This window comes from Pantherophis guttatus, chromosome 1, assembly GCF_059756535.1.
Source record: "Pantherophis guttatus breed Tessera chromosome 1, ASM5975653v1, whole genome shotgun sequence".
Lineage (NCBI taxonomy): Eukaryota > Metazoa > Chordata > Lepidosauria > Squamata > Colubridae > Pantherophis > Pantherophis guttatus.
In genome coordinates this window covers 171,523,238-171,544,082 of record NC_142063.1, presented here as the reverse complement: position 1 = coordinate 171,544,082, position 20,845 = coordinate 171,523,238, and the positions used below count along the sequence as shown (strand labels likewise).

General features: G+C 38.5%; 1 protein-coding gene across 3 annotated transcripts in view; it reads right to left on the bottom strand.

Annotated features, from left to right (window-relative positions):
* Nucleotides 1–20,845, bottom strand: part of PARD3B (par-3 family cell polarity regulator beta) — a 568,533-nt gene that overhangs the window by 96,985 nt on the left and 450,703 nt on the right. Inside the window, exon 21 of one of the 3 annotated variants that reach the window (XM_060688124.2) lies at nt 4,325–8,947. The exons of 1 other annotated variant lie outside the window; for it this stretch is intronic. In XM_060688124.2, coding sequence (XP_060544107.2) covers nt 8,914–8,947 — 34 coding nt within the window. In that variant the 3' untranslated portion in view covers nt 4,325–8,913. Of the gene's footprint in view, nt 1–4,324; nt 8,948–9,015; nt 9,243–20,845 lie in introns of those variants that run through there. One more of the 3 variants, XM_034431407.3, reaches the window with a different exon arrangement.

The window sequence follows — 20,845 nt, the reverse complement described above, 5'->3', positions numbered from 1 at the left end:
CTTTTCTCAGAGGTACCTAAGGATCTTTAAACTGGTCGTTAAAATATATTACAGCATTACCAATTTGCCATACTCTGGGTGATCCAGAGGGCAAAATGAAATGAAAAGTTTCTGATCGATTTCAGAAACTTTTACAAAAACTAATATAATGACAAGCCCAACCTCCCATTTTGGCTTATATGCAATCACTCCCTTGCTCAGCTTGTGGCTGGGCATCCTAGAAACTCTGGTTTCAAACCTGAGCATTTGCACCTTTGCCTCCAGGGGCTTTTGAGGTGGAAGCTCAAGCAGAGGAGGGGGAAAAGACAAAGCCATTGTGAGACAAGCTCTGCCTCTTTTACACCTGATGGTAACAATAGATCAGATCCTGTGGACACATCTGCTAGTAACTCCTCACCACCACCTCCCAATCCTATTTTTTTCCTATTTTTTCTCTCTCCCTGTTATTTAGACACTTAGCAATATGCTCTTGCCAATCAATCAATCAAAAGTAGTAGAGTTGGCTGACTGCAAAGATATGCTGGTACAGTTTTGGTCCTCCAATTACATAGATTTTGTATGCTGGAGCTTCTGTGCTTAACCTCCCTGAACAGATATTTCTTACACCTGCAAGGCACATTCTGTCACCCCCACCCCCGCAGGTCCTCCCTCATCATCTTACCCTATCCATATCTTCAAAACATTGCTTTTGTCTCATTTCCAGCCCATATTTGAGGAAGTTAAAGTGCTCTTAATCTTTCAGTTTTAAAGTACGTTTTCTATCTATTCTTGATGCAATTTTTACAGTGGGTATGATCTGGCCTGCTTCACAGACCATTTGGTTGGTGATATAACCATGGTTTGAGGTCTGTTCAGTTCCACTTAGACATTTTACACTTGCTATGGGATCCATTCTGGGCATTTGTTACTGTCCTCCAAAAGTGGACTTTTGGCTCAGGGATGAAATCCAGCAGGTTCTGACAGGTTCTGGAGAACCAGTAGCAGAAATTTTGAGTAGTTCAGAGAACCAGCAAATACCACCTCTGGCTTGCCCCAGAGTTGGGTGGGAATGGAGTTTTTGCAGTATCCTTCCCCTCCCACGCCCACCAAGCCACACCACGCCCACCAAGCCACACCACGCCCACCAAGCCACGCCCACAGAACCGATAGTAAAAAAAATTGGATTTCACCACTGCTCTGGCTATTCCATATGAATGTCTCCATATGTTTCTACCCATCTGGTCAGGTCAGCTAGAGTTGGGTACACTCCAGGTTCCATCTATTAAGCAGTGGCATCTTACAGGACCTAGCAAGAATACTTTCTGCAATTCATTAACCTAACAACATCTGTAATTACCATTTAGGTGCATGATATGATGGGAGTAAATTATTAGCAGTAGATCTTCCAAGAGTTTTGATAAAGTAGATACAGTGTAAATACCATCCATCGAATAAATAATTGGTTGGCCATTTTCAGCATATGCTTAAATTTTCAAAGAGCAGGTAGCAGTAGCAGCCAGGGGAGCCTTTGCACAGCTTCGAATTGTGCATCAATTGCAGCCTTTACTGGATCAGGAGTCCCTGCACTCAGTCATTCAGGCTCTAGTCATCGCATGATTGGACTACTGCAATGCACTCTACATGAGACTATCCTTGAAGAGCATTTGGAGGCTGCAGAGTGCAGTAGTACAGGAAATTCTTGGGGCCCCAAGAATGCCCATGTAACACCACTGCTCTGTAAGCTGAACTGGCTGCCGGTCTGCTTCTGGGTGCAATTCAAGCTGTTGGTTATCACCTTTAAAGCCCATTCTGGCATGGGTTCTGGCTACTTAAGGGACCCTCTCATCCCTCTGGAATTAGCCTGCCCCACCCATGCTGGCAGATGAGGCATGCTGTGGGCCCTGTTGGCCCGAGTATTCCATCCGGCAGGGTCCAGGAGAAGAGCGTTCTGTGCCACTGCACCTGCCCTGTGGAGCACTTTGCTTCCCAGACTGAGGTTGGCCTCAACCTTCCTGACCTTCCGAAAGAGCCTAAAGATCTGGCTCTGACAGTTGGCTTGGGGCTTCAATGGGGGAGTATCCCAGTGGAGGGGGTTGATTAACAACAGATCCCACCTCTGCTCCACCCCTCCAATCCTGCTTCCACTCTCCCCATCTTTTAACTGAGCAGTGATATTTGGCTCTGTGTAGTATTTCATTTATTTTATTTTTGAACAGTTTTTATTTTTTATGATTGTAAGTTGCCCAGAGTTACCCTGAGATAAGATGGGTGGCCAATAAATTTTGTAAATATATAAATACATAAATACATACATACCATGTTTCCCCAAAAATAAGACCGTCTTATATTTTTTTGAACCCTGAAATAAGTGCTTGGCCTTATTGCCATGCGCTCAAAAGCCCGATTGGGTTTATTATTAGGGGATGTCTTATTTTGGGGGAAACAGGGTACATACATACATACATAAAATAAATGAAATGGTTGCTTTCTGAGGTTGAATATGCTGAGAGTATCTGATTCATCTAATGTCAAGGAGGTTGGGAAGAAAAATCCATATCTGCATGTAATGATATATGGGAAGTGGACTGACAAATTAAGACTTAATTCAAGAAAAGTGGTAGTGCAGACAGTACTGTCATTTATCTGGTTTCTGCAAGAAAAACAATCTTTTGAGGAAATGGTCCAATTTTGCAGTTAGACATATTTCTGAATTCTATACCTAACGTGGATATCCACCAAACTGATATGACTAGAAATGGCACTGAGACTTTCTCCCAGTGTGCCAACCACACTTTTGTTTTCTGAAAAGGCAGATTTTGCACCTGTTTCTTTTGTTTCAAACTTTACACAAAAGTATTAATAGACACAAGTTTGACATCAGAACTCAAAACAAAGACAAAATGATAGGAGAGCATTTTAACTTCACAGGACACTCAGTTACAGTGTTCAAGGTGGTATATGTCTCTCACTACATAATGCTGGCATAGAATCGTTCTTCAAGAAGTTTCAGGCTACCTCAGAAGGCCTTGCCAACACAATGGTTTTCAACACAAGCTAATTGTAATCTGTCTCATGTGTAACCAACCTCTGCATTCCCACTTTTTCTCTCCCCCCTGCAATATCAGTTTAATCATTCACTGCCTCTGATGCATTGAATTCTAACTCATGAAAGCTTATGCCTTTTAATGCAATTTGTTAATCGGAAAATGTGCTATCATGCTGCTTTTGATTTTTGACTAGCATACACTAACTTGGTTCTCTTTCTACTCTTGAGGATGATGTCCTTGAAGTATTTTTAACATATTTTAATTTGCCTCCTTTGTTAGACATTACATGGAACAAATGCAATGAAAATAGTTTCTTTTTTGAGTAATTGGGAGTTTAAACTTTGTGCCCAAAGAGACTGTAGTATTGTTGGCCTTGCAGTAATGTTTTACATATTTTTACATAGAGTTGTTGCATAAAACCTTTTGTTTTGTGGTACATTTTTTCTATTAATTTGTGGTTGAATTGTGCTATTCCTCCTAAAACAAGCAGTAGCATTCAATTGTCAATAATTGAGTCCTTTTGGATAGAAGAGTGGAATCTTTGTAGAGATCATAGAGAAGTAAGATAAAACAATTGTTTGTGATGCTTCTGGCAATTATGTAATTGTTATGTTAATTAGTTTAATTATGATTTCTTAAACTATGTTACTCTCCAAGCTATTTATCTGTACATATTCCATATATATATTTATATACTAAAAATATCTACAATTGTAGATAAACCTTTATATATTTCAGGTTATTATTCAGATGCTTGACCTCGTTTATGCAAACTGCTTTGCAGTATCCTGGAAGATGCACAGGAGAAGCACTCTAAGAATACTCTGTGATTACTTCTCTGCCTACATAAATTTTTCTCTTCAATTAAAATTGAGTGGGACAAATAGTGGGAGAAATAACCAAGTTAAGAGACAGAACTGGGATTAATCTTTTGTTGTAAGAATATCTACAAGCTACATTCAATGAAAAATATTGCAGTTGGAATGACTTCTGATGCTTGGCACATTACACCCAATCCTATTCCATCTTCCCTCACTTTGTTGTTATTTTCAGGGTGCTGTTCTGAGTGCAGCCTATTACTTCTAATGCATATGATGGCTTGAGGCCAGGAGAGCTGAATGACCATAATGCCTGTTGCAACTATCCTAAGAAGCCCTCGTTTGTGTCCAGCTGCCAAGGAAGGCACCCTTTTTTGCAGGGGTAGCAGAAATGCTTTCCTGCCTTCATTTTCAGATGGCTGATAAAGGCATTTTTTTAATCCATCAGTACAGAGTAATATTTCAATATTTCTTATTTCCTTTGTTTTTATTTGTCCTTTAAGACATGATTTTAAAAATGTCCATTGTTCTTGGTTTTTAATGGATTAATATCAATATCAATAGATATAGATATGGCTGTATAACACCAGGGTTTATAAATATTTATCCATTGTAAAACTAAGTAATATGTATACAATTTTAATTGGGCATGCAGGCCCAACTTTATGCCAACAGCTGTTGTATATTCACTATATTCTTTAACCTTCGACATGCCCAGTAAGGCTATACTGGAATTAAGAAAAACGTCTAGAGAAGGAAATCTATTCTAATGTGGCAAAATATAACCTTGTTACATGTATTTGCTACCAGGAGAAGTCTAATTTGAAGACTAAATACATAGCTTTTTGAAAACCCAGTATAAACATGGGAACGCGGTGGCTCAGTGGCTAGACGCTGAGTTTGTTGATCGAAAGGTCGGCAGTTCAACAGTTCAAATCCCTAGTGCCGCTTAACGGGGTGAGCTCCAGTTACTTGTCCCAGCTTCTGCCAACCTAGCAGTTCGAAAGCACGTAAAAAATGCAAGTAGAAAAATAGGGACCACCTTTGGTGGGAAGGTAGCAATGTTCCGTGCGCCTTTGGCATTTAATCGTGCCGGCCACATGACCATGGAGATGTCTTCAGACAGTGCTGGCTCTTCGGCTTTGAAACAGAGATGAACACTACCCCCTAGAGTCGGAACGACTAGCACATATGTGCAAGGGGAACCTTTACCTTTACCTATAAACCTTCAGAATATATTGGAAATGGGTCAGCTGAAGCCTTAAGATATGGACACCATCATTTTAGAATACAATTTGAATAAAGAAAAATATTGTTTCAGGAGTTGGCAGGGTTGTTTTTTTTAATTCCTCAAACTTTGCATAGGCTTTATACAATGGAGTCTCTGGGCACCCTCACTGTAGAGATATGAAACATCCTGAGATCGTAAATAGCTCTCGTGCCTGCCTTTAAAATGAAGCTGTAGTCAGCTTAATGAGATAGTTAATTGATGAGCCCTACTCCCTGCTCCCGTCCATTAAGGTAAGTAGAACACGTGCGCATCTCAGCTTGTCAAAGGCAAGAAAAACACATTAATTTGGAGAGTTGTGGAGCTGTTAATAAATATGACACTCTCTGGCAGGTTTTCTTCATTTCCTCATCCGTGATGGTCACTGTGATCAGAAGTCACAGAGGCTCTCTTATCCCCCTCCCACAAAAGTGTTATTTTAGGAACAGTCACTATACTGAAAGAGCATGAAGAAACACCAAAAAGCAGCATTAAGATTTTATTTCTCTTTAAAATCTAGTCCCGGATGTCGTAATGCAAACCTGTGCAATACTGTGCTCCATTTATAGATTTTTATTATAAAAATAAACATGCCATCTCCTTGTAGGGGCATTCTGTTCAACACCACCCCTCACTGTAAAGGCCTTTCACCAGTATTTTTTCCCCTCCAACTGAAATTTGTACAGGCTCAACTGACTTATTTCTAATAATTTTTCATTACTAACAGATTTTCATGTGTGTGTCTGTTGCACCTTTGCTTTTAGGATGAGGAAAGGAAAAGGGCAGAGGGAAGCGAGGGAAAAGCTCCTATAGCTGTCCTGAAAATCATCTCCCTGAATCTTGGCCTCATAAATCCCATTAAATGTTATATTTCATCAGCGGACTGGAAAGGCTTTTTTTTCCCCAGCGATGAAGTCTGCTAGAGAAGCCTATTTTTTAAATTTATGGTTTCATTTTAGAAATGGACTATAAAAAACCCTGGCACTGCTGTCTATCAAAGTGACTCCGACATGAGAAAGTAAGGTATAGTTTTTAAAAACTTGACTTCCTTAATGTATTGTGGGACCCATAGGCATAGTAAAAATTGGGGACTCTGACTTAGAGATGTACAAAGAGAAATATTTTACACCAAAGGATTATATTCTGGTCATGTCAGGGAGAAATCTATAGTGTCTCTTTTGTTTATTCAAGTCGAAAATAGAAAAGTTAAATCCCTTTTGCCTGTTCCTTCTCAACTTGCCTTTCCATACATGACTATTAAGCACCCTAGGCTGCCCCATCCAGATCCATTGTCTTCTCTTGAATTGTTAATTTAAAAGCTGCTTCATTCTCCGTTGCAGGTACATCCAGGTTTTTTACAGTATCTATGCAATGTATAAGTGCAGAGTGTAGAGAGGAATACTCAGGAGAACTAAAGGGTGGGAAAGCTCTAGCTTCTTTAGGGATGTTCACTTTCCTCCTTTATTTGCCATGTGATTTTTGTGGGAATCAGAAATATAATAATAGTGTAACCACGACAAATGCTACGTAAAAATGATTCTCTTTGGCTGTTGCCTTCCACCTGAAACTGCTTAAACAGACACATCTGAGGAGTGTAACATCATATTTAGATTTGGAGCAATAGGTAACAGAATTTCCCATTTGGCTTCCTCCAGCTCCGGGGCGGGGTGTGTGTGTGTCTGCTGCTTTTAAGAAATGTTGCCCAGGTTACACAGCACCATCTTTGTTTTTAGGATTTTCCCCTCTCCCATGATTTTTCAACAGAAACTTTGAACAAGTCCCAATAATCACATTTGTAAAGTGTTCTTCTCTCATAACTACCGTACTACCGTTCATACACAGAGATCTTTTTACTTCTTATTGGGAAGAAATGTATGAAACTCATGCCCAAAAAAATATGTTGGCTCCAATTTTGTTCAGTTACGCACTTCTTCCAATTTCAGAATTCCAACTAGAACATTTTGGAGAGATAAAACATATTTTAGGCTGCAAGACCATTATCTGACTAGGTTAAAATATACCTTGAAAAATTAGAGGATCATTTGGTGTCTTTTGGTTTTCTTTTCTTTAACCTCCTAATTGCTTTAGAAATTTGCACTACAGATAGTCCTTGACTTACAACCATTCATTTAATGACCATTTGAAGTTACAACAGCACTGAAAAAATGACTTAAACCTGTTTTCACATTTACAACTGTAGCAGCATCCCTGCAGTCACGAGATCAAAGTTGAGGCAACTGGCATATATTTATGACACTGCCCCTGGGTCATGTGATCACCGTTTATAACTTCCCATCTAGTTTCTGACAAGCAAAGCGAATGGGGGGAGTCAGAGTCACTTCATAACTGAATGATTCATTTAACAACTGCTCAACAAAAGGTTATAAAATGGAGCAAAACACACTTAACAACTGTCTTGCTTAGCAATGGAAACTCGGCTCAATTGTGGTTGTAAGTATACTACCTGTATAGTAATAACTGCAGCAACATAAAGCAAGACTGTACATCTATATAAAACCACTATTTGGTTAGATTTGAATCTGTACCTCTTATTGGCAATCATGGTTTCTACTGTCCCTGGGATAGTTTCAATGTTGGGTGCTTTAACCTACCACAATGCCTTCTTCTCTCCAGCCCATAGTAAAATTTTGTTGCTCATACTTACTAATGCATCTCAATAACAACTTACACTTACACATCTGCCCTTCAAATGACTTTCTTAAATGGCACCAAGAGGACCACAATTTCCTGTTAATTTAAATTTTTTTAATGTTCTTATTTTTATGGTATTGTAAGCCATACCATTTCTTTGCTCTACCAATAGTAATTATTCCTTTCCCCCCAAGCCATGCATTCAAAATACAGTAGTAGGAATGGTAGAAACAAATCAAATTATCATAATAAAATAATGCTTGTAATTCACATGTGAAGGATCCCTAAATTTGGTCTCTAAATTTAGAATTCAGCCATTAATACTCTATCGTTGCTAGGAAAACAAAGCAGTCAGGAAGTGGAATAAAAATTCATAGATTCTAAATGGAATTCTCTTTTACTGTTGTTATTGTCCTGTTTAATAATAATAAAAAATTATAGCAGCAGATCGTATTCTTCATTACTGAGAAAGTTAGCCCTGTAGAACCACTGGTTGAATGTGAATACAAACTGATGATTCTGCTACTAAAAGCCTGTCCCCCCTCCAAAAAAAAAAGTCTGATTTTGAGCAACAGTGAAAGAACAAGGAATGTGATTGTGGCTGTTCCTTTGAGCATTGTTGCCATAATCTAGCTGGTTGGTTGCCAACACATGCTCTACTGAGATCAGGTCATCTGCAAATGGGCAGAGTTGACACAGCAGCCAAAGTTTTGATAGGTGCTTCTGATCACTGAAGCTACACACACCTCCAATGAGAATCTGGCAACTTCTGCAGTTAGATCTAGAGAGAAGTGCTACCCATTCAACCTAGGTCCGATGCCAATTTCTGGATCCTCATGGATACGTGATCAAAATTTGGATGCTTGGCAACTGATTCATATTTAAGTCGGTTGCAGTGTCCCCGGGTCATGTGATCACTTTTTGCAACTTTCTGACAAGTAAAATCAATGGGGAAGCAAGATTCACTTAACAACTGTGCTACTAATTATAACAATTGCAGTGATTCACTTAACACCCTAAAACTCACTTAACAACTGTCTTGCTTAGCAACAGAAATTTTGGGCTCAATTGTGGTTGTAAGTCGAGGACTACTTGTAGGTTCTTTCTTCCCAGGATTCCTCTTGGTCTTCATCCAGCTTGTCACCACCATTTAAGCCCTGATTCCAAGAGTTTCATCTTCTCTCCTGGTTCAAATGAAAGTAAGAATGAGAGTTGCATATCTTCACCTTTATTGTTGATCTCTCTCAGTAGTGTCCTATCTGGAAACAGTATGAAGACTCCACAGAATGACTGTATTGGGCTAATCAGACATTCCCCAGCGCTATTGGGCAATGGTCCTTTAGAGGTGGAATAAATACAACAGAGGAGTCCAGTTCTCAGCTCAAGAGAGCTAGCCCATTCTTCTTCTATATGATGGATGCTTGCTGCTCTTATCCACTGCACACGCTAAAGTTAGTATCAAACTCATGTGTGCTTGCCCTGTTGACCAGGAAAGGAGAAGCAACAAATTTAGTTTCTCTCAGAGCCCTCACCTTTTTCAACTTTACATGAGCAGGGCAGGCAGGTTAATAAATAACATTGCAGCCCCTGTCATTTCTAGTTTGGTCTTTAGATGTGTACAGCACACTGCTCTCTGTATTCTTGATACTCAAAATAATTGTTTTAGAAGCGGAAATCTATAAATACCATTGTTTGCATCAAATTAAGCAACCTGCTGAGCAATCTTTTTATACAATGAAAATTACATCCATGCTAAGGAGCAGTGGAATCCTCTGGAGCATATCAAAACCAGGTGAAATTGACAAGAATTCTGCCCTTTCCCTTTTCAGACCAAGCATTTAGGAAAAAATGGTTAAAGTGGAATTTGTGTGTGTGTGTGTTTCCTTTAAAAAGAAAATCAGTCCAGGAGATGTAAAGAAGCAGGAGAATTCATTAACCTTGGGCCAGGATAAACATGGCTTGGATAGAATATCAGAGCCATGGTGGCACAGTGGTTAGAGTGCAGTACTGCAGGCTACTTCTGCTGACTGCCGGCTGCCTGCAATTTGGCAGTTCGAATCTCACCAGGCTCAAGCTTGACTCAGCCTTCCATCCTTCCAAGGTTGGTAAAATGAGGACTCAGATTGTTGGAGGCAATATACTGACTCTGTAAACCACTTAGAGAGGGCTGTAAAGCAGTATGTAAATCTAAGTGCTATTGCTATTGCTATCAATGAAGGAAGAGGTGGAATTACATAGAAGGCTTCCTTAAAACTGCTTCATTTCCAGTGAAGTTTATGGACAGAAGACAAATAGCTGAAGGAAAAGCACTACATCTTCCTCCCAGCTAGATATCATTTGATGTGATCATCCCTTTCAGAATTTCCATCTTTAATACATCCAAATTAGTAGTATATAACAATGTGATTAAAAAGTGGAAAATACAATTAAAATTAGGATGCAAATCATAACTTCTACTGCACAACTTAAAGGAAAAAATAAATTCAAAGGTCACTTAAGGCTGAGATATGGCTGGAAAAAATGGTAATATTGCTATCCTCAAAGGCAAGAATGAGAGAACGATTGACCATGGGGAAGATGGTTGCAGTAGATCAGTAGTGTACTTCAATTTCGGTCGCTACTTCGGTCTCTGCATGCACAGACATCCAGGCGGATGGGTGGAGCCTCCCGCCACTGCTACAGGTTTGCCCGATCCGGGGCGAACAGGTAGCAATCCACCACTGCAGTAGAGTATTATTTGGCTGGGTGACCCTCCTCACTGTAAAATGGAAGTGAGATCTTTTCTCTCCAGAAGAATTGGATAGCCAACTAGGCAGACAGATAGATGAAATTTAAATCTTTATATCCTCAGAGGTTCCCTAGAGAAAGATCATCCATCTGAATTTACTATGGGGCTGGAACTAAAAGGAGTGTTATTGATTATATTTTTGTCTCTGGTAACCTACTTGCTTTTATAAACTGCTTTGAGGTTATTCCCCAATGTAATAATGGCCACGTCCCAGTTTTCTTATGTTTAACTTTTTTTTTTTTTTTTGCCAAAAGCCTTTATCAGTCACAGATTCTTCAAGTGGAAAGATTTTGCTGCAATCAATGGCCCCTCAGTTGGACATGGTTCCAATTATTTTAAGCAACTGGCTCAAATAGAAACACAGTTGTGATGCAACTCGCCATATTTGAGCTTCACATTTCTTCCCAATGTGGTAATCAGCATAAGAATTTCTGTGGGGAGGAAAAAATGCATGGGCAAAGATTTGGACATTTTAAATGCTTTTTGGAGAATCCAAAGTACCTTGATTAATCCTGATACTAATGCAATTCTTGTTTTTGTGGGCTCTAAAACAAAAATATTCCATTGCAATTCTCAGTGAGAATTTTCCAGGAGGCTGGAGGAAAAAAAAATTCCCTCAGGAGGACTACCAATTTTCTTTAAGGCTTGGCTGAAAGGCCTTTTTCAAATGTTATCAGAAAAGTTATCGGAATAGAAACCTAACAAATGAAACAGTAACAGAAACAGTGATATCTGCAACCTTATAACAAAGTAAGAAAAGAAATAAGAAAATCTGGATTCAGGAAAGACAAAATGAACTTGTAATTGAATACATTGTTCAATTGTTTCCGAACTGTTTATCTAAATGTGAATTAAATTACAGCAGAGTTCATTATTTATACTTGGCATTTTTAAAAATACCAATACAGTTTTTTGAACAATATTGGGCCCAGTGTACTTATATGTTGATTATACTGTACACACTCAGAGCCCCCACCCTTGAGGGAGATAGGCAATCAAAAAATATGAAATATGAATGAATGAATGAATAAATAAATAAAATGCCAGCTTTGATGCATTGACTCCAGACATTGTGGCCTTCATTAATAAAATCACAATCTTAAGTCTAAAAAAACATTTTCATTTTGGACTTGGAATGGGCCAGATTGGTATTTTAGTTGTAGGAATGGTTCCTTTATAAATTTTATCTTTGAATATGATAATTTTAAGTGGTGTGGCGGAAACAAACACTTTGGAAAAACTTAATGGTTATAACTCACATTCCTTGGGGGCAAAAGCCATTCTGGGGAGAAGTGGACAATTTGCTTCAGATATGTATCCTGTTGGTAATTAACATTTGTTTACCTTTCTTGAAGCAGAATTTTCAAATCAGGAAATTATGGCCTGAATTGGAATATTATCTAATCGATATTTTCTGATATATAGTAGTTGCAGACAATTTTATTGCCAGGTTAGACTCAGATGATGACATCTTAGAGGTTAGATATTAGAGCTGTCTGCCTAATTCAGAAGAAGATATGCTCTCCCTGACTCACTATTCAAAGGGCAAGAAGCCAAGCTTTGCAGAACTCTAACTCCTAAACCTAATAGTCTACAATTTTATATTCTTAAATGGCTCCCTTGAGAAAGAGCATCCAGCTGAATTCACTACCGGGCTGGAATTAAAAGGAGAAATAGTTTTTTATATTTTTTCTCTCTCTGATAACCTTCTTTAAAATACTATGATGTTATTCTCCTCTTTATTTTGAGCATTTCCCATTTAAAGTCTATTGACCAGCAGTCTCATGCTGCGTTTTTATTTGTTTTTAATAAATCAGTTACAGGTTCTTCAGCTGGGAAGATTCCATTGTGATAAAGCTGTGTTGAACAAAACAATAAAAGGACAATTTTAAATGCAGAACAGTTCCAGCACATGCATCTGTCTTTTATATCAGAATCATTATAACTTAATATAAGAATTGCAAACATTATTATTTCCCCCAAATAATGACTGCCATAAGTAATATGCTTTATTCTAGCCATGTAAACTATGGTTAGATTTAGATTTATAAACAACATAAGAACCACATGATTATATTCATTTTTCAAAAAGTGTTGGAATAAGAAACAACTGCTACCAATCAGTTAATATACTTTCATTTCCCCCCCAAATTTGTATTTTAGTTCTACCCACTTCCAATCACAAGATGCTCAGCAATTTCCAATAATAAAAATAAAATATCTCCATTAGATGTTTTTGTATACTATTTTTTATTAATTTTTTATTACAATAGTAAAAGCCAATACATACTAAACTTACAAAAGAGATTAGAATAGAAAGAATAAAAAGCCAATACATACTAAACTTACAAAAGAGATTAGAATAGAAAGAATAAAAAGTGCAAGAAAAAAGAAAAAGAAATGAGAGAAAAAAGAATATGACAAAGAGTAGAAAAGAAATAATTAAAAAGTGACTTACAACGTTCATCACATTTGGACAATTTCAGTAACACTTCACCCCCCATTATAAACAGACATCTCTTCATCCGAAATTCAATATTTTTATCTGTAAGCAAGCCCATGGAATTTTTCAATCCTTGTGTCAGCATAAAGTCCAGAAAAGGTTGCCAGAATTTTGTAAAAAAAAAAAAAAAGTCTTATTTTAACCTTGATAAAAAAATCCACAACTTTATATATTCTCTCTCTCTCTTTCTCTCTCTCTCTCTCTCTCTCTCTCTCTCTCTCTCTCTCTCTCTATATATATATAATATTTTACTTCTAACAGTCTTCATCTTTAATTCATTCAAATATTGTCATAAGATTTGATCTCACTTCAGCTCCTTATTTCCATCACACAGACTTCTTCAAGGATTTAACAAGCCTTTTTTGCAGAGCCAATAAGAATACCTTTTCTGGGTCATTCTCTTGGTTTGGTTTGTCATTTTATTTTCCCTGTAATTTTTAAAACTGCAGTCACTTTTGGTACGTTCTCTGTCTTGTCAGATAAAATTTGCTCATTAACATCTTTTGGATGTTAGCATGTCCATAGAATTAGATAGCATTACTGAAAATGCTGATATTGTAACTACTAATGCTGACTCCATTCTTAAAAAAAACTCCTTTAATGTTTTCATTGTTTTGATGCTTTGTATCATTTTGTAAATTCCAGTATTAACCAACACCAAAATAAGTCTTGTATTTTTCCTTCTGCTTAGAATCTTTAATCCCTTCTAATGTTGTTTCTAAAATCATAAAGCCTTCATTATGACGTACAATAACCAAGATAAATCTGGTTCTTACGAGGAGCTGTTTATTTTATATAGTTAATTCCAAAATTATACAGTAAAAGTCAGCATTCCAAATTTATCTATTTATAACTTTTTTGAGTAAAAATCTTACTTAACTTTTTTGCTGTTTATTTCAAATACTTTTAAATTCTTAAGCTTATAAATATTTATTTCTTTTGTTCAGAGTTGAAGATAAACTCACCAACAACTTTTCATACTTGTTGTTCCAAAGGTCTCTAATAACTTTAAGATAGTTAATAGGCAACTTCTGATAGTAATTTGAAAGTGAGGCTTACAAACTTAGCGTCTTTTAAAAGGCTCTTGCATTGTGTTGTAAGCAAGATATCAATAGCAATAGCAATAGCACTTAAAACTTCTATACAGCACTTTCGGGCCAGATTACAATATCAGCATATTGCTAGAGGTGGAATTCACTTCCCTTCCCTTCTGGTTTGTAAATGTGAGCGCTCTGAGCATGTGCGCAATCTCCCACACATGCTCTTTGCTCGCGCACTACATCCAGGTGGGTGGGTGGAGCCTCCCACAGTCGCCACTACTGGTTTGCCAGAACTGGACAGAACCGGCTGAATCCCACCACTGCATATTGCCCCCAACTATCTGGGTCCTCATTTTACTGACCTTGGAAGCAGGGATGAAATCTAAAAATTTTGCTACCGGTTCTGTGGGTGGGGCTTAATTAGTGGGCAGGGCTTGGTGGTAAGGTGACTGGGTGGGGATATCTTGTTGGTCAGGTGGGCGTGGCCAAGTCAATGTCACTTCTTTGCCCTTTTTTAACCTACAAAACACAACACAATACAACTGGCTCACCCACAATGTAAAAGCAGCTGTGCTAGACCCAAAATGGCCCCTGCAACAAGCAGGAACCTCACATAGCCACAAAAAGCCCAAAAAAACAACTTTCACACTTTACACACACACAACAAAGAGCCTTGGCAGTACAGTGGTCTAAGGCACCCTGTTATTAAGCTGGTTATTAAGACCAGCTGCCTGCAATTACTGCAGGTTCAAATCTCGCCAAGGCTCAAGGTTGACTCAGCCTTCCATCCTTTCTAAGGTAGGTAAATTGAGGACCCAGTTGTGGGGGCAATAAGCTGACTTTGTATAAATATACAAAAGGATGAAGGCTATTGCTGAGCACATTGTAAGCCGCCCTGAGTCTCCGGAGAAGGGCGGCATATAAATCAAATTAAAAAAAAAAACATAACTGGCTCACTCACAATGTAAAAGCAGCTGTGCTAGACCCAAAATGGCCCCTGCAACAAGCAGGAACCTCACACAGCCACAAAAAGCCCAAAAAAACAACTTTCACACTTTACACACAAAATTCCACATACAGCTTTGTGAGATTTTGTGTGTTTGTGTAGTTAGAGTGAAACACTAAAGAAACACACTAAATCTCAGAAAGCTGCACAAATTTTATTTTATTTTATTTTATTTTTATATAAAAGCAGCTAAATTTAAAACTTCCTAAACTTTAAATGGCTAGGTCTAAAAAAAAAAACAGCTAAAAAAAACACATTAACTATTTTTTTTAAAGCTCCCAAAGGGGAAAAAAACTTGCCCAATAGAACAGGGGTCTCCAACCTTGGCAACTTTAAGACTTGTGGACTTCAACTCCCAGAATTCGGAATTCTGGGAGTTGAAGTCCACAAGTCTTAAAGTTGCCAAGGTTGGAGACCCCTGCAATAGAAGATACAAGGCAGGCAGATAGAGCTGCTCACCAATGAGCTTGATTGCAGGGAGGGAGATTCAGTTGCTTGCTGATGCAATGGATTGCAGGGATTACAGCAAGGCATTGCGACCAGCAGCTAAGGCAAGCAAGCTGTGGGGGAGGATTTTTGCTACTGGTTAGCAGGCAACTCAGCTGGGATCGTCAGAGCCACTTAAAAGAAAAAAAAAGGCTCTGATGATCGCGCGGCTCAGCTGGGCATGGGGGGCGGGGGGCAGGGATTTTTGCTACCGGTTCTCTGAACTGCCCGCCGCCATCGCTACCTACTCGCCCGAGCCAGTCCGAACCGGGAGCATTTCACCCCTGCTTGGAAGGATGGAAAGCTGAGTCAACCTTGAGCTTATCAAGACTGAACTTCAGGCTGTGAATAGCATTAGCCTGCAGTATTGCATTTTAACCATAGAACCACCAGGGGTCAAGTTGGTTGATCCCTTTGTCTCCTAGCACTTAAACCTGTCCTGTGGTCTTCTCAGTCATCTGCAGTATATATGGGCAAACTCCAATTTTCTCCTTGTCTGGAGAGGTATTGAAGAACTAATATACTCATCAGTTCCTCAGTCTTTGCTGCAACCATGAGCTTCACATTCACAGGGATATCTTCATGTTGCCATATCTCCCTCAGAAGTGTCAAACTAAAATATCCCCAATAGATGTTTAAAAATACAAAAACCAAAACCAAATATATCACCATAAAATCATAAGAACAATCATTCAACTTGGGTATCATCAGTCAGTACAGGACATTTGAAATAACTTTGTTTTCAGAAGTTACCAGAAGGCCAAATTGTGGACTAGACTAATTCAGATGGGAACTCATTTTTTTGCCCAAGTGTTATCACAAAAAAAGCAGTGCCTGCAAGGCTTTCTACTTTCTACATTGCAGAAAAGGGGAATCACCAATCTTCCTAGCCAATCTCCACCTACCTAGGAAAGAATAGTCATGAGCCCAAGAGGACACACACGTTGAAGACATTAGGGACAGTGTCATCCATCAAGTGATAACATTAGAGCTGTCAAACAGCAGCTATAGCTTACAGAATAGAAAATAACAGAATTAGAATGGACCGGTAGTATGGAGTCTTCCCCAAGCAGGAGACTCCATACTACCGGTATTCTGGACAAATGGTTGTCCAATCCCTTCTTAAAAACCTCCAATGATGGAACACCCACAACTTCTGGCAACAAGCCTTTCCACTGATTAACTGCTCTCACTGTCAGGACATTTCTCCTTTACTCTAAGTTGGATCTCTATTTGATAAGCTTCCATCTGTTATTTCTTGTCTTGGCTTCAGGTGCTTTGGAAAATAGATTGTCCCCCTCTTCTTTATGACAAGCATTTCAAAATACTAGAAGTTTGCTATCATGTCTTTCTCTTAGAGTAGACATACCAAGTTCCCACAAGTGTTCATCATATATTTTAGCCTCCAGACTCATTGTCCTTGTTGCTCTTCTCTGCACTCTTTCCAGAGTCTCAACATCTTTTCTGTATCATGGTGACCAGAACTAGATGCAGTATTCCAAGTGTGGTCTTACCAAGGCAGTATATAGCAGTAGTAACACTCCATATGATCTTGATAATGTTACTCTGTTGATGCAGCCTAGGACTGCATTGGCTTTTTTTGGCAGCTGCAGAACACTGCTGGCTCATATTTAAGTGATGGTCCACTAGATTCCTAGGTCCCTCTCAGTTACTATGGTTGAGCCAGGTACCACCTCCTTTATACCTGTGCATTTGGTTTTTCTTGCCTAAGTGTAAAACCTTACTTTTTTTAAAACTGAATTTTGTTCGACAGGGCCCAGTGTTCTTGTCTGTCAAAATCTTTCTGTTAGTCTATCTTCTGAAGTGTTGTCTAGACCTGATCTTCTGTCCTGGTAAACAACTAGCAACAGCATTTGTTAAAGCCTTATTCCTCTCTCAGTCTCTACTACTCATCTCACTTCTATCTCCTGAGCTCACAATCTGGCTCTATCCAAGCTGGTACATCAATCTTTGGCTTCATGAAACTAAATCTGGGGCCATTCCAACAATAACAACAGTCTACAGCTGTAATCTTCTCACTTTCCCACTTTGCCTCACTTAAAAGTCTTCAACAATTCCACCAAGAAAGCAACCATAGCCAAACACTATCTAAACACTAACACTAACACTATCTAAAGAGAGAGTGAGAGAACACAGGATATAAGAAGTATATGGAACAAGCTTACTAACTGTACTAAGTAAACTGAAAAATTAATAGATTGCTGGGTTATCCTACGAGAGAGAGAGGGGAGGGAGAAATTGTTAGCTCCTAGTTTCCCTTGGAGCTGCAACCATACTTGGATATAACCCATAAAACAGAATGAGAGATTACCAACTCAGGGTGAATTAAATTACTGCTAGGGACCTTTCCTCATTTTAACTAAGCAATTACATCTATGTGGCCCATCATAGGGGTAAGACAGCTTTCTGCAATTCACTGCTTTCCCCCCTCTGAACTTTATTTCAAATCTCTGATGGATGCAACTATCTAGGGGTTTAAGAACCTCATTAGGATTGGTTGCAGATAGGTCAGAAAAAGGCCCATCAAAAGGTTATCATCTCCCTAACTCAAAACAAGTATTTTTTGTCAATCCCCAAGGATACTCTGTACACTCAGGAAAAGGCATTGCTGCTGTATCAAATACAGTAAGGGTGACCACATCAGATCTGAAGCTCTTTGGCATGCTTCGGATCTGAATGCCACATGCCCCTATTGTAATTCTATTAAGATGGAAAACAGTATATTGTAACTTTTCAAACCCAAATAATTCCCAAATGAAGGCTAGTCAAGCCAGGGATTTTCTGCTCTAAAGAATTTTGTCCTTAAAAACCCAGGAAGTTTTTCAGCTGGTGGAAAATGTTAGTGAAGAATTTTTCAACATTTCTCTTATTGCACTTGTGTTCCTACCCAAGGGCCTACATAATGTGGCTGTTTGATGTGTTGTAAAATCTCTAGAGCCAGAAGGAGATAGCTATAATGCTTTTTTTTTTTTGAAAAATTTACCAAACCTATAGAAGACCACGTTCCAGACCACATTCAGAAATGATTACAGAAAAATATATATTTTTAAAAAAAGGATAATTGTAAGGAGAGACTAATTTACATTTAATAAAGCAGTTTATTTTAGGATGTTGGGATGAAAGTCTTATTATGATGGTCCATCCATAAGTGGTTCTCAGACTGAGGTCCACCGGGTAATCTGTGGCAGCTGCCCTTTGTTCACTAGTGATCAGAGCCTCCATTCAGTAGACCAGATCCCAACACATATCCTGACAGTCTGCATTCACAGTTAGATAGCTGCTGAGCCCCAATATGTATCTATAGAAAAAGTGGTTGCCCTCCAAATATTAAAAACATGGCTTTTGCCAATACACATGTATTAGCATCTTACAGAAAGGTTTTCTTATGATTCTCCAAGGTCCAATCTTTCAAGAAGCATTTTTAAAAATTTTCTACAGGATTGCATTTAGAATGATATAATGTTATTTTGGACTTGATTCCACATATGTTACAGTACACAGTTCTGTAACCTCAAATTAACATTAGCTTGTTGATGCTATGTACATACTCTTACAAGTACTAGGGAATACTATCTAAGTTAGTACTTCACCAATGTAATATGAAAAGTCCCTCCTCTCAATATACATCACTTTACATTTACTTAAATTAATTTAAATTTACTATTTGCCATTTAGTTGACAAAACTTTAGATAATTTAAAGCTATTCTAAAGCTAACCTAAAATTCTTTGCAATCACTTTTGTGAAATTACCTCATTGCTAATCCCTTAGTCAAAATCATTTATAAACAAATTTAAATCTTTGAAGGAATTAACTCAAGGGTGAAATCCAGCAGGTTCTGGAGAACTGGTAGTGGAAATTTTGAGTAGTTCAGAGAACTGGCAAATATCACCTCTGGCTGGCCTCAGAGTGAGATGGGAATGGGGATTTTGCAATATCCTTCCCCCAGGTGTAGGGTGGGAATGGAGATTTTGCAGTATTCTTCCCCTGGAGTGAGGTGGGAATGGAGAGTTTGCAGTATCCTTCCCCTGCCATACCCACCAAGCCATACCATGCCCACCAAGCCACGCCCACAGAACCGGTAGTAAAAAAAAATGGATTTCACCACTGAATCAACGTCTTCCTCTTTCTATTGAAACAAATGTCCCTTTATTACTATCCTTTACTTTTTTTATTATTTAGCCAATTAGCAATCTATAAAAGGATACATCCTCTTAACCCCTGGCTGCTAAGTTTAGACAATAACTCTTGATGAGGAACTTTGGCAAAGTCTTTTGCAAAATCTAAGCATACCTATACTTATGTCCTCAGCAACAATGCAATCCATATGTTTGGTAACATTCTCCTCAAACTCTGCAAGGATAGTGAAGCAGGATTTAACTTTGACTTACCTCTCTATGGAGTAAAAATGGAATTAAGAAGTGGTTTTGAAAATGTTTTTTACAGGGATTTATTGCATCATTTCAGACTGATTTCAGCATATCCCAAAGGCTAGCAAATTGTTTAGATATGATTTTAGTGACCTGTTTCCTGAATCAGATGCAGAGGCTATAGCAAATAGCACAGCATGCTTGGCTCTTAATCCACAAGCCACAGAATATGGCTCCTTATAGTCCAACCACACCTGAGGTTCCCTTATATCACAAAATAATCTGTGGTTTATTCTTACGTCTTGATAGTAGATGTGGATTTGGAGACGATCCACAACACACGTGTCCTTGCGCTAAAGTTAATTAGTCAAAGATAGGGGCCATTTCAGATTCTAAAATGCTGTATTTTATTCTTGGCATAACAAATACCTATTCACTTATGCAGATACTGTTCCCCACTAATGGAACTGATGATGCCGACCAACGTCTTCCATTGGCATGTTATTTGCCATGTTATTTTCACCAAGTATGTGTCATATGAAGGCATTTTATGCTCTACTGTGCCTCATCTGTTACTGCTAAAAGTTATAAGTAATTCTGATGAGTAAATTATCTGTTTATCTATCTACACTTTACAAAACAAAAGGGATAGAATAACTGGTTAAAATAATATTCAAGCCTTCCCCTTTAAGGAGATGAATGCATCATAAGGCAGATTCTAGCATTCCTTGCAGCAGCGTATCCATTCCTTCATTTCCGAATAGCTGCGCATATCAGCATGATAGTGATGCTTTTGCAAAGAAGGTTTGACAACAATAGAGAGTCCCTCGCCTGCTAAATAAGAAGTGACAACTCCATTTGAAAGCTGT